This window comes from Periplaneta americana, chromosome 9, assembly GCF_040183065.1.
Source record: "Periplaneta americana isolate PAMFEO1 chromosome 9, P.americana_PAMFEO1_priV1, whole genome shotgun sequence".
NCBI lineage: Eukaryota > Metazoa > Arthropoda > Insecta > Blattodea > Blattidae > Periplaneta > Periplaneta americana.
In genome coordinates this window covers 150,699,419-150,713,731 of record NC_091125.1, presented here as the reverse complement: position 1 = coordinate 150,713,731, position 14,313 = coordinate 150,699,419, and the positions used below count along the sequence as shown (strand labels likewise).

At 34.7% G+C, this 14,313-nt stretch overlaps 1 protein-coding gene across 1 annotated transcript in view; it reads right to left on the bottom strand.

The window, feature by feature from the left end:
* The window catches only part of LOC138706604 (propionyl-CoA carboxylase beta chain, mitochondrial-like), a 32,208-nt gene that overhangs the window by 15,910 nt on the left and 1,985 nt on the right, over positions 1-14,313 (bottom strand). Inside the window, exon 2 of the mRNA XM_069836117.1 lies at positions 3,940-4,053. Coding sequence (XP_069692218.1) covers positions 3,940-4,053 — 114 coding nt within the window. The remainder of the gene's footprint in view (positions 1-3,939; positions 4,054-14,313) is intronic.

Genomic DNA, 14,313 nt, shown 5'->3' with positions numbered 1-14,313 from the left:
CTTGGTATAAGTTTAATTTTGGAAACGTTTCAGGAATATCAGTAAAAAATATATCAATGTATTGGTTTGTAGCACTTAAACCCGTCTTTCACCAACAATGCATGCGCACGAGTTCGTACTTGTCTGATAAGCTGCATCGTCGATCTGTCAGGCCGTCATGAGTGGCAGTTTATATAGTCTTCAATTTATACAAAATGTGCAATCTGTTTCAAGTGCAGTGTCGTTAGTTTTTGTAGTATGTGGTAGTTTTGTGCGATGTAATGGAGTCGCGTTTTAAGTCATAGGCCTATGTTTGCTGCAATCCCTTCGAGAAATCAGGGCATTGTAATTAGAGGAAAAATTTAAGAAGTGTTATATCGTGGATGCTTAATGTATTTCCTAATTTAAAACAGGAACAAAAGGTGTGCGCTATGTGTCGCAAAGAAATAAAAATATAATACTGCATGATGCTATTACGCAGAATCCTCATAATGACTCTAGTAATGAAGAATACGTCGACTCTACAGCAAATGTAAGTTCATTAAATACAAGTCTTTTTGACCAAGGTATGTTCCTTATTAAACAAGAAAGGCTACAACAAGAGAAATATAAGAGACAGAAATTTGAAAATATTGTAAAAGATAAAGTCTGCGATATTAAAGACGCCGAGGAACCAGGAAGAGTCATTAAAACAAACATCTGTAATTCACCATAAAAATTATGTATTTCTCAGATGGATTCTCTGCTCAGTATAAAAATAGGAAAAAATTTACTGAATCTCACATTACATGAAGATTTTGGATTTCCAACAGAATTGCATTATTTTTGCATATCGCATGGCAAAAGAGCATGCGACGTTGTAGATGGGACACTTAAAAGGTTCGCGGCTTGTGCTAGTTTGCAGAGACCATCCGATAAACAAATAACTACACCTAGGGAATTGTATGACTGGACAACGGATCATCTCCCAAACATTAATACCGTTTATGCTCGACCATGCCGAAATGTAGTAATTATACACCTGGTAGCAGTCCTTTAATGCATGTCATTAAAGTACACCTACTCATTAAAGTTCTGGTGTTCAGCCAATGACAAGTCAGCTTTGTACCGTTATATCGATTATTCTCGGATATGCAATCGAAAGACAATTAGCGAAAAGTCACGCAGGCTGGAAATCCAATACTGTCGCAGAAGGTTATGTTCTGTTACTATAATAATTAGCGTTAATTGTAAATAATATTCAAATAAATTCAATTTGTCATCTCGTTTTTCAATTCTAAATCAATTTAAAGGTTATATCAGAGTAACTTTCATCTTATTCTGTGCCAAGGTCAATGACATTCGGCCTCGGAAAAAATCAATACTTTCGCATCTGCGCACATCTCACAATTCAGGTCAGTTCGCACATAACCATACGAAGACCTAATTTTCAATACTTTCAAGTTAGAAATATGGTCGCTTGCGCTCGTTTCATAAACAAACATACTTGCGTCTTAATTACTACCATTATAGGCTCGTTGCATAATGCACTGTTATGTGACTGAAAAAAGCTATACTGAAAAGGAAAAAAATGCTTGCTCTTCGATTTGCAAAATCCACCGCAGTGCCTGGAACACAAGTTTCATACAGTCCTGCTGTTTAGGATGGGTATTATACTTGCTAAGCAGTTTTAAAATGCAGCTGAAACAACGCAGCATCCTGTCTGGAAAGATGATCAGGCTATTTCATCTCAGCAATGAAAGGTAAGCATTTCTTACAGAACTTCAGGTTTAACAAAATCCATGTGACAATAATTTATTTCAGGTAATAATTTAAAAAATTCGAATTATGTACTACATGTTAAATTACATAGCGACATTCAAGAATATGATCAAATATAATTAAATACAACTAATGTGTGGGACATAATTATCGCGACTTATACGGTTAGCTTACGCTTGCAGTGACATAATAATTTTTATCTTTGTAACCTATGAAGATTTCAAGTTGAAACTTATCAGTTCATTATATCACTAATTGAGGCGTACTATATATTTTTTTCCTTAAAATAGAACCCCCGCATTTTTAAATATGAATATATGAAAATTGTTTCACCATGTTTTTTTTTAGTGTAATTGAATACATGCAGAAAACAATATAAGCAATAAAAACTATCACATATTAAGAATGTATCACCCAATTTTTGTAAATTTATCTGGAGACGTTGTTGAGATATATAATTTTAATTGAAGTGGCGTGCTTACAAAAATATGATTTTTGTTCATGTTTGAAACGCCACTGACAGAAAACGAAAAGCACAGGACATATGAAACTCGGCAGTTTTAGTTAGCGCGGCAGGTAAAACAAACCCTCAAAATTTGAAAGAAATCTGAGTCGGTCGGGTTGAGCGCCTTGTTGATTTGATATGGAATGACCCTAAGTGCTACTTCATTGTGAAGCATAAGTACCGGTACCAAAAAATAAAATAAAATAAATTTGACATTTTTGAAGACTTTAATGTTGTAAAAAAATAGTAAAATCGGAATGACAAGGCACATAAGATAATATACAAACAAATATCTTTATATCGACCAAGAAGAAGAGTTATTTGCAATCTACATTAGATAATATGACCAGAAGTTGCACTATTTAAATACTTTGTTGCATACCTTAAGAGTGATTTTTCGATACTTCCATTTTAGCACATTACTACATATTTAAAATGTAAAGGTTTCTACAATATTAAAGCTTTCAATTGACTTATTTTTTGCATGCTTTATAAAGTATGGTTAATTAAATACAGTATCGGATTTTTTATATTCTAGTAACTTTTTAAAATAAAACATATCTATATAATAAACAGAAAAAAACTTGAAAATTATATCTTGAGCAACTAAATATTTCTCAGATACATTTTTGAAATGGGGATATGCATTGTTTTTATAAATATATCGGAAGCACTATACACAAATTTGTGGATCATATACTTAAAATTTGTGCTAGGAGATAGATTTTGAAAGTATTCCACATTATCCAAAAAATAAAAGAAATAATTCATAAATCAGAAACTACTTGACATTTTGTAGCATTATACGTTTTCCAAGAGGAGCATGTGTGAGAAAAATAAACTCTCTAGTTAAAACATTTTAGAAGTTAAGTTTCACCCAGCTCTTCCCTTAATGATATGACATGAAAACACTAGCATAATGGTAGAGTAACAAAGGAACATAATGTCAACTAATGAAAACCTCGTATCTCAATTTTAAAAATGTCTTATCGGAAGATAATCTCATAAATAATATGTAGAAAGTGTAAAAACAACTGTTTCTGATATAAAAGGTAATTTGGTCAATTATGTTTAAAAAATATAAAAAATGAAGTCTACAGACAGTTGAATAATTTCGAGGGGCAAATTGTTCCGGGGCCGGGTATCGAACCTGGGAGCTTTGGTTAAACGTACCAATGCTCTACCAACTGAGCTACCTGGGAACTCTACCAGACACCGATCCAATTTTTCCCTCTATATATATTGGATCGGTGTCTGGTAGAGTTCCTGGGTAGCTCAGTTGGTAGAGCATTGGTATGTTTAACCAAAGGTCCCGGGTTCGATACCCGGCCTCAGAACAATTTTTCCCTCGAAATTATTCAAATAAACTTTACAGGAAGTTATACCTGAAAGCTTGATTTGCGTCTACAGACAGTTTTTTATTCCTCCTGTAAAGTCTGGTTTTCGTGAGATACGAGGTCTTCATTCTTAGCCAACAATAAGTTCTGTTAAACAGCAGCTTTGTCCATGGCACTTCTCACAGGATTTTCTGACAATAAAACCTGTGGGTTGGGATGAGAATCCTTGAGTGCACGGACTTATAGCTGGGTTTAGAAAGCTTTTTATGAAGGTAAGTAACAGACAACAGTTCTCGTAAGTATGAAGAACAAACTGAGCTATCAAGATGCGACCTAGCATATCTCACAATTTCTTACCTTTTGCTTTTCCATGCCAAAGTCGGAGCATGTATGTTCCACAAACATATCATACTCGACAAAACTGCCTGGATCACATAGTAAGTGCACCCTTTCCCTAGCAGTCAATTTACCCTGGAAGAAAGAACAGCGAAGGTACTGCAAATGGAAAATAACTTTAATTTTGAAGTGAAAGAAACAGATGGAGAGAGGAAGAAACAAACAGGGGGAGGGAAGGACGAATAATTATAACAGATAGAAGGAGAGGAGTAAAGATAAAACGTGAAAATGTGGGTTCTCAAGTGCGGAATTTTGAAGATTTCAGTGCCATTTTAATACATGACATCACAAAGCAAACTCAGAATAAAAAAAACCAGTTTAACTAGTTTTATAAACCGTATTGTTCAAATTGTTTCAAATTCTCAGGAAATCTGTAGCCATTGAAAGTCTAGAGAATCTTTACTATACAAATGTTAATATATTTTAATAGTATTTAATAAAAATTATAGAGATACAAAACTTAACATAGAAATAAATCACTGTTAAAAGTGTAAGAAGTACACCTGTAGCGATTTATCAACCCTCCATCTAGCTAATCCATCAATGCCCTTTGATATAAATTATAATAACACTACTTGTATTTGAAGTTTTCACCGCATCCCTTTTGATCTCAGAAGGATATGTTGCAACAGTGAACACAATATTTTGATGAGACTCATACCAGGTTGTAGGATTCGAAGAGTAGACTCAAACACATATACAAGGTGGGTCAAAAGTCACTTTCCCCAAACACTTCTTTACATTTCTTCTTAGAAGCCTTAGCAATACCCATTGCAGGAGATGCAATGAGCATGAAACGTTACCCCAGGTGCTAGGTTTCTACCCTCAGGGAGAATTACTGCAAATTGACAGACATAACACAGTCCATTCAATAATTGCTAACAGATTAAGGGAACATGGTGAATACGAAGTATATGAGGAAGTTCAATGTCTTTCTACGGAAGGATCTACACGGCGTGCTGACATCATAATAACTGACCGAGATAAAAAAAACTGGTCTCATTCTTGACCCTACAGTAAGGTTCGAAATTAATGAAGATCAACCAAGGCAGGTACATGAAGAGAAACGCGCTATTTACCTTCCATGCTGTGATGATCTCAGTCATAAATATAATATTCAATATTGGAATGTCTTTGGACTTATGTTTGGTGCGCGAGGAACAATTCCCAAATTTACATTGAAGATCCTCAGAAAATTAAAAGTTCCTGAAAAGACTCTTCAGACAATTGCATCAACCATTTTAAAATCTTCATTGAACATCATCACCATCTCTATTCATCTTTATAATATCCAATGTATATTATTTATTTTCAATAAATTTTTATCGTTTTGATAGCTACCACATCTTGTTGCAGAATATTCTTTTTTTAAAATTTCATTATGTATTTTTTAACATTAATTTACATTTTCTTTTTTGTTCATTTGAATTGATTAGGTTGCCGATATTTTAAATCCAAGATTTGGACGGCTATCATTTCAATTGTCTTTCTACATTCAATTTACATTTGAGTACACATTCCTATACAGCTTTTCTTCAAAATGGAGACCCTGTTTCTCGATATACAATTTATAATGTTGTTGTTATCTAATGCTGGGCTTTGGCAATAAAGCCATTAGTGTTCTTGCTCTCCAATATTTATAACTACACCATCAGAAATAGAGGAAATGCTATTTCATCTCTTTCGCTGGCCTGCCACGGCGTAGAAATGTTCCACAAGTGGTGCTTGTGAGAAAGGTCGGTGGACTCTAAAACTCCTCCCGGCCAGGTCCGATGGACCCATTAACCAACGACAGGTGTGGCCCTCCAGTCATACTGGGGGTTTACGTGAGTGGGTGATGTAACCACCATTACAAACAAAAAATTGGTGCCCACTTAAAAAACGGTTACACTTATACTAATTAACCTAATGGCAAATCCTTCAGATTCATAATGTTTAGACCGTGATTTACAGATGGCAGTACAGTAACTCATGACTTTCATCGATTTTCACGAATGACTGTTCGATCACGTGTCGCAAAAGATGCAGATCCTGTGGTTTCTGAGCAAAACAATCATTTTCAGGATAACTCACAGCGAAAAATCACGTGGTGTCAGGTCGCATGATCTGGGTGGTCATTCTGTTGTGCCACAACGGCCATTTCATTCATGGAATTGCTAGTTGAAGAATTCCCTCACTCCTACACCAAAATGAGGTGGTGCTCCATCCTGTTGTCATATCAAGTGCATATCGGCAAAACGAGGGCTGTTTTCATGGCATGAAATCAGAAAAATAGTTGATGCACGAACATGGTTGTCAACACCTATTATACCAGCTATTCATTTATTCAAGTTATGACATGTGTATATGTGTACAAGTATGAAACTAAGAACGAATGTTAAGGAAAGTGACTTTTGACCCACCTAGTATATCACTGGTGTTGCCAATCAGTCATTTCTTCAGAAAATGACTTTTAAAAAGCTTTAATCATCAGCTTTCTTGACTACCGAACCCATAAATTATTATAACTCATTTTCCCTGCAGATAATGATGTTAACTAGTACATATGGGAATCTCAGTTCGAGTCTCTTTACTTCAATTTGTTTTATTTTTTATTTTCAACTGTTCAGTAATTTTATACATTATTACAGTGAAATCTGTATTAAACAACCACTGATAGTTCCATGTAATATTGGTCCTTGAGAGGGGTGGTTGTTTAATAGAGGGATGTTTTCATACAAATAATGAGTTATAAATTGCCCCCCATTGAGGGTAGCCCTTACGGACTCAGTATATCCTCAAAAAAAAAAAAAAAAAAATATATATATATATATATATATATATATATATATATATTATACATATGTAAACATAGATACTAAATTTTAAAGAAGGGAAACGAAGAAAAGGGCGTGAAAAAGTACAATTGCTATTAATGTGGCAACATGTGATTAATTAGGATTTGGCAGGATTTTTTTAACACAATTATCACAATGTCATCCCTCAGAGATGTTGGCAGAGCAAACTGCCATCGAAATTCTTCGAAAAAAGCTGGTATAGTCCCTCGAGCCGAATACCTCAATGTGAATTAAGGCATATTTCTGCTTGAAATAGTTGACTGTAGGCTCATAGATCGACTTCTTCTCAAGGCGGACCTCGGCTGACTGATGACATTCTACTTCAAAATGTATCGTGGGGTCCACAATGATGCCCTGTTTAGTGTCAGCATTGTACGCTAAAATGTCTACTCGTCTCGTTGACCCATTTTCAGATAGACAGGAGATTTCTTCTTCTACTATCCAGCCCTTATTTCTTAATGCGGCAGCAATTTTGGATCTTACAAGATGATGTCTAGAGTTCCTCAAGAGCAATCCCTGTTCACAGAATCCCAAGACGTGTGCTAAAGTTTCAATCTCCGGGCAGCCATGTCTGCACCGGGTACCGTCGAGAGATCTGCCGGGAACGGAACGAACAGCTGCTAAATTTGCTGTCATTTTCAGGCTAGATATCCATTCACTAGTCGAAAGTCCTTTCTTGTTTGCAATCCAACTGTTGGCGGCTGTTACTTCGCTATACATCTCTATACATCTCCTACTGTATGTGTATAAAATAAAAGAACTAGGAATGTATTGTTAACTATAATAATAAGTTTTGTACACAACTTTATTACAATTTTATCCTGTAACGCATTACTTCTGCATTAGAAAATCATAAATTGAACTCCGAATAATTTTATTGTATCTTTTTTTTTACATTATTTCATTCTATGAACTATCCTTGAACATATTAAGAAGTCCATTTATATGTTCTCCAGTCGCACAGTCTTTCAATGGAATTGAAGACCTCGGTGCAAAAACCGGACAAGTCCAGAAATGGAAATTTTACAGGAAATAAAAAAAAAAAAAACTTTCCACAAAAATTGAATGTACATTAATTTCAAACTGATTTTTTACACGATAATTTAGGAAATTAGGCTTTTTTATGTGGTTACCAATATTCTTGTTAGTTCTCTTTCGTTCATAGAATTTCTTTTAAATGGTGGACTTGAATGTTTTTTGTCCCGAAAATACACAGATTTCTTTGTCATGTTTGAACTTCATTCATTTCTTGTTTGAAAACAAATCTATGAAACTTACTTCAACCTCAGGTGAGTTCCCATTGAGAGGTTAATCAATGCATATATATTACTCGTATAATATATTATCAATCCATATATATATATATTACTCATATAATATAATATAAAAATTTTTAGAAAATTTAATACTGAAGGTAACAATAAGAAAAAAAAATTTCTTGAAGGAATAGGTAAAAGATCCTAGACTATGTTGTTGATGTAGGTCTTTAAAACATTCTAGTAAAAGAATCATGTAGATATTTAATTAATTGTATATTTTATTATGTAAATGCTTTATGGTTGTAAAAAAATATACAAATTTGATTAATGTATATTAAGCACGAAAAATTTTATTCATTTAGCTTTCATAGTAGCTGGGATATAAAAAAAATTAATTTCACTAAATTTTTGCGTGTATCTCCTCCCTTAAAAGAAGTACAATTAAGAAAATTGCAACTGACATTCAATGGCTGGTTGGTGGTCGGAGAGAGAGGTGGTCCTTAAATAGAGGTTTTTAAGTGGGTTATTTTACAATGCTGTATCAACATCTCAGGTTATTTAGTGTCTGAATGAAATGAAGGTGATAATGCTAGTAAAAGGAGCCTGGGGTCCAGCATCGATACCCAGCATTAAATGGAAGTAAAAGTACATTTGTGTTATGGGGTTTTACATTAGTTCTAAGAAAAATCTATCTCTAAGAGGGGTGATGTCTTAATAGGAGTAGTTTCACTGTATATTCATGATATCTTATTGAACTTCAAGTATGTTTAAAGAAATTCCTCACATATTCCAACATACTTTAAGTCAAATTCAGTAACAGCGTCAATATCAATCAATCTTCTTAATGTATCCAGCTGTTTGCTAACAACATAAAGTCCACTATAGTCTACTGTAGTCTATTCAGTTGTTTTTCACGAGAAATGAGGGATATTTTGATCGATGTTCATTATAGATGCCTGTTGCTAGTAGCCAGAGGTGGGGTGTAGTCAATATATACTGCAGGGCTGTGTCTTCTGCAACAGGTATTGATGAGTTTAATTTACTTCTTTTGCGGTTTATGGATGGGCAGTATAAAAGACTGTGTTCCAGATCTTCTTCATGATTATTACACCACAGACAAGTAGGATTATCAGAAATGTGAAATCGGTGTAGGTACAATTGACTGACAATGTGACCTGTTCTGGGTCTTGTTAAAAATGTTTGAACATGTCTGGGCAAGTTTTTGTACATTTCCAGGTCATTTGGTTTCTTTTGTACAGACTGTAAAATTTTTCCTTTGTCAGAAGAGAGCCAATTGTTGATCCATAGGTTTATAAAATGAGACGATGAAAGAGTAATGGAACGGAGAAAATGTAAATGAGACTTCACTGAAGCAAAAGCACTGGATAGAGATATCACTTGAAGAGGTCTTCGTTGCAAATATGTTGCCTGTTTTGCAATATTATCAACTTTCTCGTTTCCAGGTATACCACAATGACTAGGTATCCATTACTTACTTACTTACTTACTTACAAATGGCTTTTAAGGAACCCGAAGGTTCATTGCCGCCCTCACATAAGCCCGCCAGCGGTCCCTATCCTGTGCAAGATTAATCCAGTCTCTATCATCATACCCCACCTCGCTCAGATCCATTTTAATATTATCCTCCCATCTTATTATAGGGATACGTAACAAGCTGTTTTTTACGGTGATGGGTTGTTAGCCCTTCGCCCAACCCCCAAGCTGGAGGACCACCCCTTATCGGCTGTCCACAACTGCTTATTCAATATATTCGCAGCTACCCTCCATATCTGGAGGCCGTCTCCTCTATCCGCAACCTGAGGACGCGCCATGCCGTGGTGATAGGGACCCACAATACATGGAATGACTAGGTATCCATTGAAATGTTATTTCCTTTTGGAGTTCTTTTAGTTTACTTAGTTGTTTCTGAATTGGAATAATTCTATGTACATATAGGTTTGGTACATATTTGATTATATTAAATATAGCCCCCTTGGAGTCGGTAAGTATGCAAATAGATTTTTTCAGAAATTTGAGTAACACACTGAAGAGCAGCATCAATAGCTAGCAATTCAGTGTCAAGACTGGAGGAGGATGAACAAGGTATGAAATAAATTTCTTGATATTTTGGAATATAATACTCTGCTCCTGATTCCCATTATTAGGATTTAGAAATCCATCTGTATAAATATGAAGGTAATCCTTATATGTGCTGCAGAGTAGTTCCATAGCATCTAAATTAAGAATGTATGGAGGATCATTTTTTAAATGATTTCCTGGAAATCGTATGCTATGTTCTAGAATCACCCATTTCCATGGACGAATTTCGTTCACAACTGGAGTTTTAGCAATGAGTGTGTCTATCATATAGATTGGTATTTATTCTTTTTTTATTTTATAGAAATTACACAGGATATCTATGACAGTTTGAAGAACATCTGAGATCTGGATGAAGCTTGCAATTTTAAATGTATTTTTAGATCCTTTTGTAATATATATTGTGTGAGTGGTTGAATATTACATTCAATTTCTAGGGCAACAGTTGATGTGGTTTTTGGCACTCCTAGGCGTAATCTTAAGGCTGAGTTTTGAAGAACAGAAATTTTTTGTAGATGAGTTGCTGATGCTCCTCCCCATATTTCACATCCATAGGTCAATTTTGATCGTATATAAGCATTATAAAACAGACACATTGTCGTGATGTCTGATCCCCATTTCCTATTAGCTATGATCTTCAAGAGATTTAAACGTGTTTCCCATAAAAGTCAATATAATAATGTAACAAATTACACAACAGTAATAAATGAAGTAAAGAAAAAAATATAAAGTGGAGATGCAGAGATTCGAACTGTGGACCTTATACGGTACCAGTATTATCATGTGGCTTTTGTAGTCTTGAAGACTTCTGTCCCGCCACAGTTATTAAGTAAATGGGCTGCCTTGTGAGATCTCTACCTGGGTTTCCTTATTTATCAACTGACTTCAGACAAGTCAACAAAACAAGAGTCGAATCGTCTCGTGATAATGACGTGTACAACATATTTTTATTTTGATTTCATTTGTGCTGTGACAAGCAGAACATTTTCTAGCTACCTTGAGTGGTGACAAAAGTCTACAACACTACGAAAGTTGCAGGATGAATTTCAATCTTCTACTGATAAAAAAGAGTTTGGTAAGTCGTCTTTATTTACAATTTTTCAGATTACGTATTTTGAGGAGCACTCTAAGAACTTGTCAGTCTACACAAAGTTTTTTTTTAGTCCTACAAAATTATCTGTTGTGGTTACCATTGATTATTAATGCAGAAAAATTCGCTCCAGTGCTGGGGATCGAACACGGCATAGCTTAGTGGTTAGAGCGCCCATTTCGTAAAACTGGGAGTCCCAGGTTCGATCCCCAGCGCTGGAGCGAATTTTCCTCCATTAATAATTTTACGAATGTTCGTCAATGATCTATGTTGAATTTTTATTGATAAAAAGAAAACATACCTGAAAAAAGTAATGTTATAACATCTCGTCAAAACACTGGTTTATCCTTAAAATAGGAACCAAAACACATGCTTCAATCAATTTTCAAATTAAATTTCTTTGTTTTCACAATAATATGAATTCTAAGATCTATTCCAAAATTTTCTCCAATATAAAATTTTTCAAACAAGATTGGAAACATTTCCACTTGTCTTGTTTTTTTTTTTTTTAAATTGGTTTATTTTACGACACTTCATCAATTGCGATGATTATCTAGCATGCGAGTGAAATGACTGTGATGTCACTGAAAGGAGTCTATGGTCCAGTGCTGAAAGTTACCCACTGCTTGCTCTTAATTGGTTGAGGGAAAGTCCCAGAAAAAACCTCAACCAGTAACTTGTCCCAACCAGAAGCGCAACTATCAAGAAATATGTATGGCGGCCAATTCAAATCGGGGAGATCATTCTGCCGACTCTGTATTACTTCCACCTTGTATAAATAAGGCTTTATAACATAAAATTTAAGATACTTTAATTTATTCCTTTGTTAAATGAACTGATTAAGAAAAAGGAATCTCATGAAAATATATAATCATTGACCCATCCGACCTCAGACTTCCCAGTGTCCATCTCATTCAGTAAAACAAGTGAGAAGAGTACAGTAAACAGGCACAACTCACAAAGACTTGAAAATTTAACATTCAGATCATTTAACACAATTTGCTTATATCCAAACGCTTTAATAGCAAGCGAAATAGTGGAAATGGCGGTTTTTTTTCTTTCTTCTTGTGCTGCCATTTGTTGTTTCGGTCAACAATTATCAATTACGTATTTCCTGAAATTCTTTGAGCTGTTCTTTCTAATGACACTGGTATGAATAATTTCGAGGGAAAAATCGTTCCGGGGCCGGGTATCGACACCGGTATACATTTCGTAAAACACACAGTGACAGAATTATAGCAGGTTATAGCACCGGAATGTTTCTGCGGACACACTGTACATAAATAGATCAGATGTACCAACAGTTTCTTATGGCACTTCATTTCAAAAGTTTAGCGCAATAGTTAACGAAAACCTTGATCAGGGAATCATTCATAAATAAAAACTTAGAAAGAGAGAAATAAATCGTCCGGCCTTAATTAAGGATGACCACGAGGATCCGGAAATTAACAGCAAATAAAAATATAATTAATTAAATATGAGTATTGTTATAAAAATAAAATGTAATAATTAAGCACCACTGATTATCATGTTCCAAACTTTTCCATAGCATCAGCCATCCTCATTAGTGCTTTAAGTTTTAAGAACATACACTTAAAACTGTACCACAGTTTGAAATAATAATAATAATAATAATAATAATAATAATAATAATAATAATAATAATAATAATAATAATAATAATAATATGGTGGTCTATCTAGATATTTAGTTCAAATGTTATATTATACAGTGTGTTCACAGAAGCATCCTGTGATTATAAACTGCTATCCTTTTGTAACTATGCGTATTACGAAATTCATAATGGTGTCATTAGAAAAAACGACTCAAGAATTACAGGAAATGTGTATAAATTGTAATTATTGACGGAAAGCAATGAATGGAACTATAAAAAAATGCTGTTTCTGCTCTTTCACTCATCATTGTGGCATTGTTGGATAGAAGCAAATTGTGTTAAATGATGTGAATGTTTACATTTCAGCTCAGTGTGAATTCAGCAGCATTTAGAGAGTTATGGCGAACCCACAGGAACGAATGTTGGTGTGTATTGTGCCACCTCAGAATCGTCTTGTGTAGTAGGTGCCGCATGTTGAAACTCCCGTCTGAAGGCACGCTAAACTCTCACCACACTCCGTGTGTTATGGTATTCCAATGTTTGGTGTACGGTATTAATTTATATACAGGGAAGACGGTGCTTCAGTTTAGCATATACGATATATCTTTTAGTATATCAAGAATGACAACCATTTATTTTAAATCGAGACATAGAAGATGGGAAATGGCACCCATTATCATAAAATAATGTACGAAGCATTCACTATGCAACGATGAGTCCTTTAACTGTCCCAAATGTCACTATTGAAGCATTCTGCTACGATTCTCCCCCTAGTGGCGGAATTGGTGTTATGCGGAAACCAGTCGAGAGTTGTATTTTAAACGCTAAACGACAGCTTGTATATTATTATGTTCATGACACGAAAAGGTTTTTCACCCAGTTGAGGATTGGCCACTATCATCTGACACATGGCCATCTCCTACATGGTGAGCCTCAGCCGGAGTGTGATATATGCCGTGTTCCACTTACGGTGGAACATTTTTTATTGCATTGTAGAAAATATAACCGTGTCTGTCGACAATATGGAATTCGGCCGACTCTACATGACCTCTTGGAAATTATTTTAATTGTATAAATGCAGTTCTGAGATTTTTAAAGAATACAGGACTTGACAGGGTGATTTAGTTTTTTATTGACTCGTTTTACTTATCCTCCGAACCCTTTACATCCGGAGGTTACATTTGTTGTTTTATATTTGATTTTACATAGTTGACATTTCGGACCTTATACATCCGTATATTTTATATATATATATATATATATTTTTTGTTTTGAAATCTGCTATAGCCATAGTAGCTGACGCGCCCTTTTTAAACCCCACTAACTAACTAACTAACTAACTAACTAACTAACTAACTAACTAACTAACTAACTAACTAACTACCATTATGTGAGCAGTGTAACAGACATACGACATGTCAAAAACTATTTTTTTTT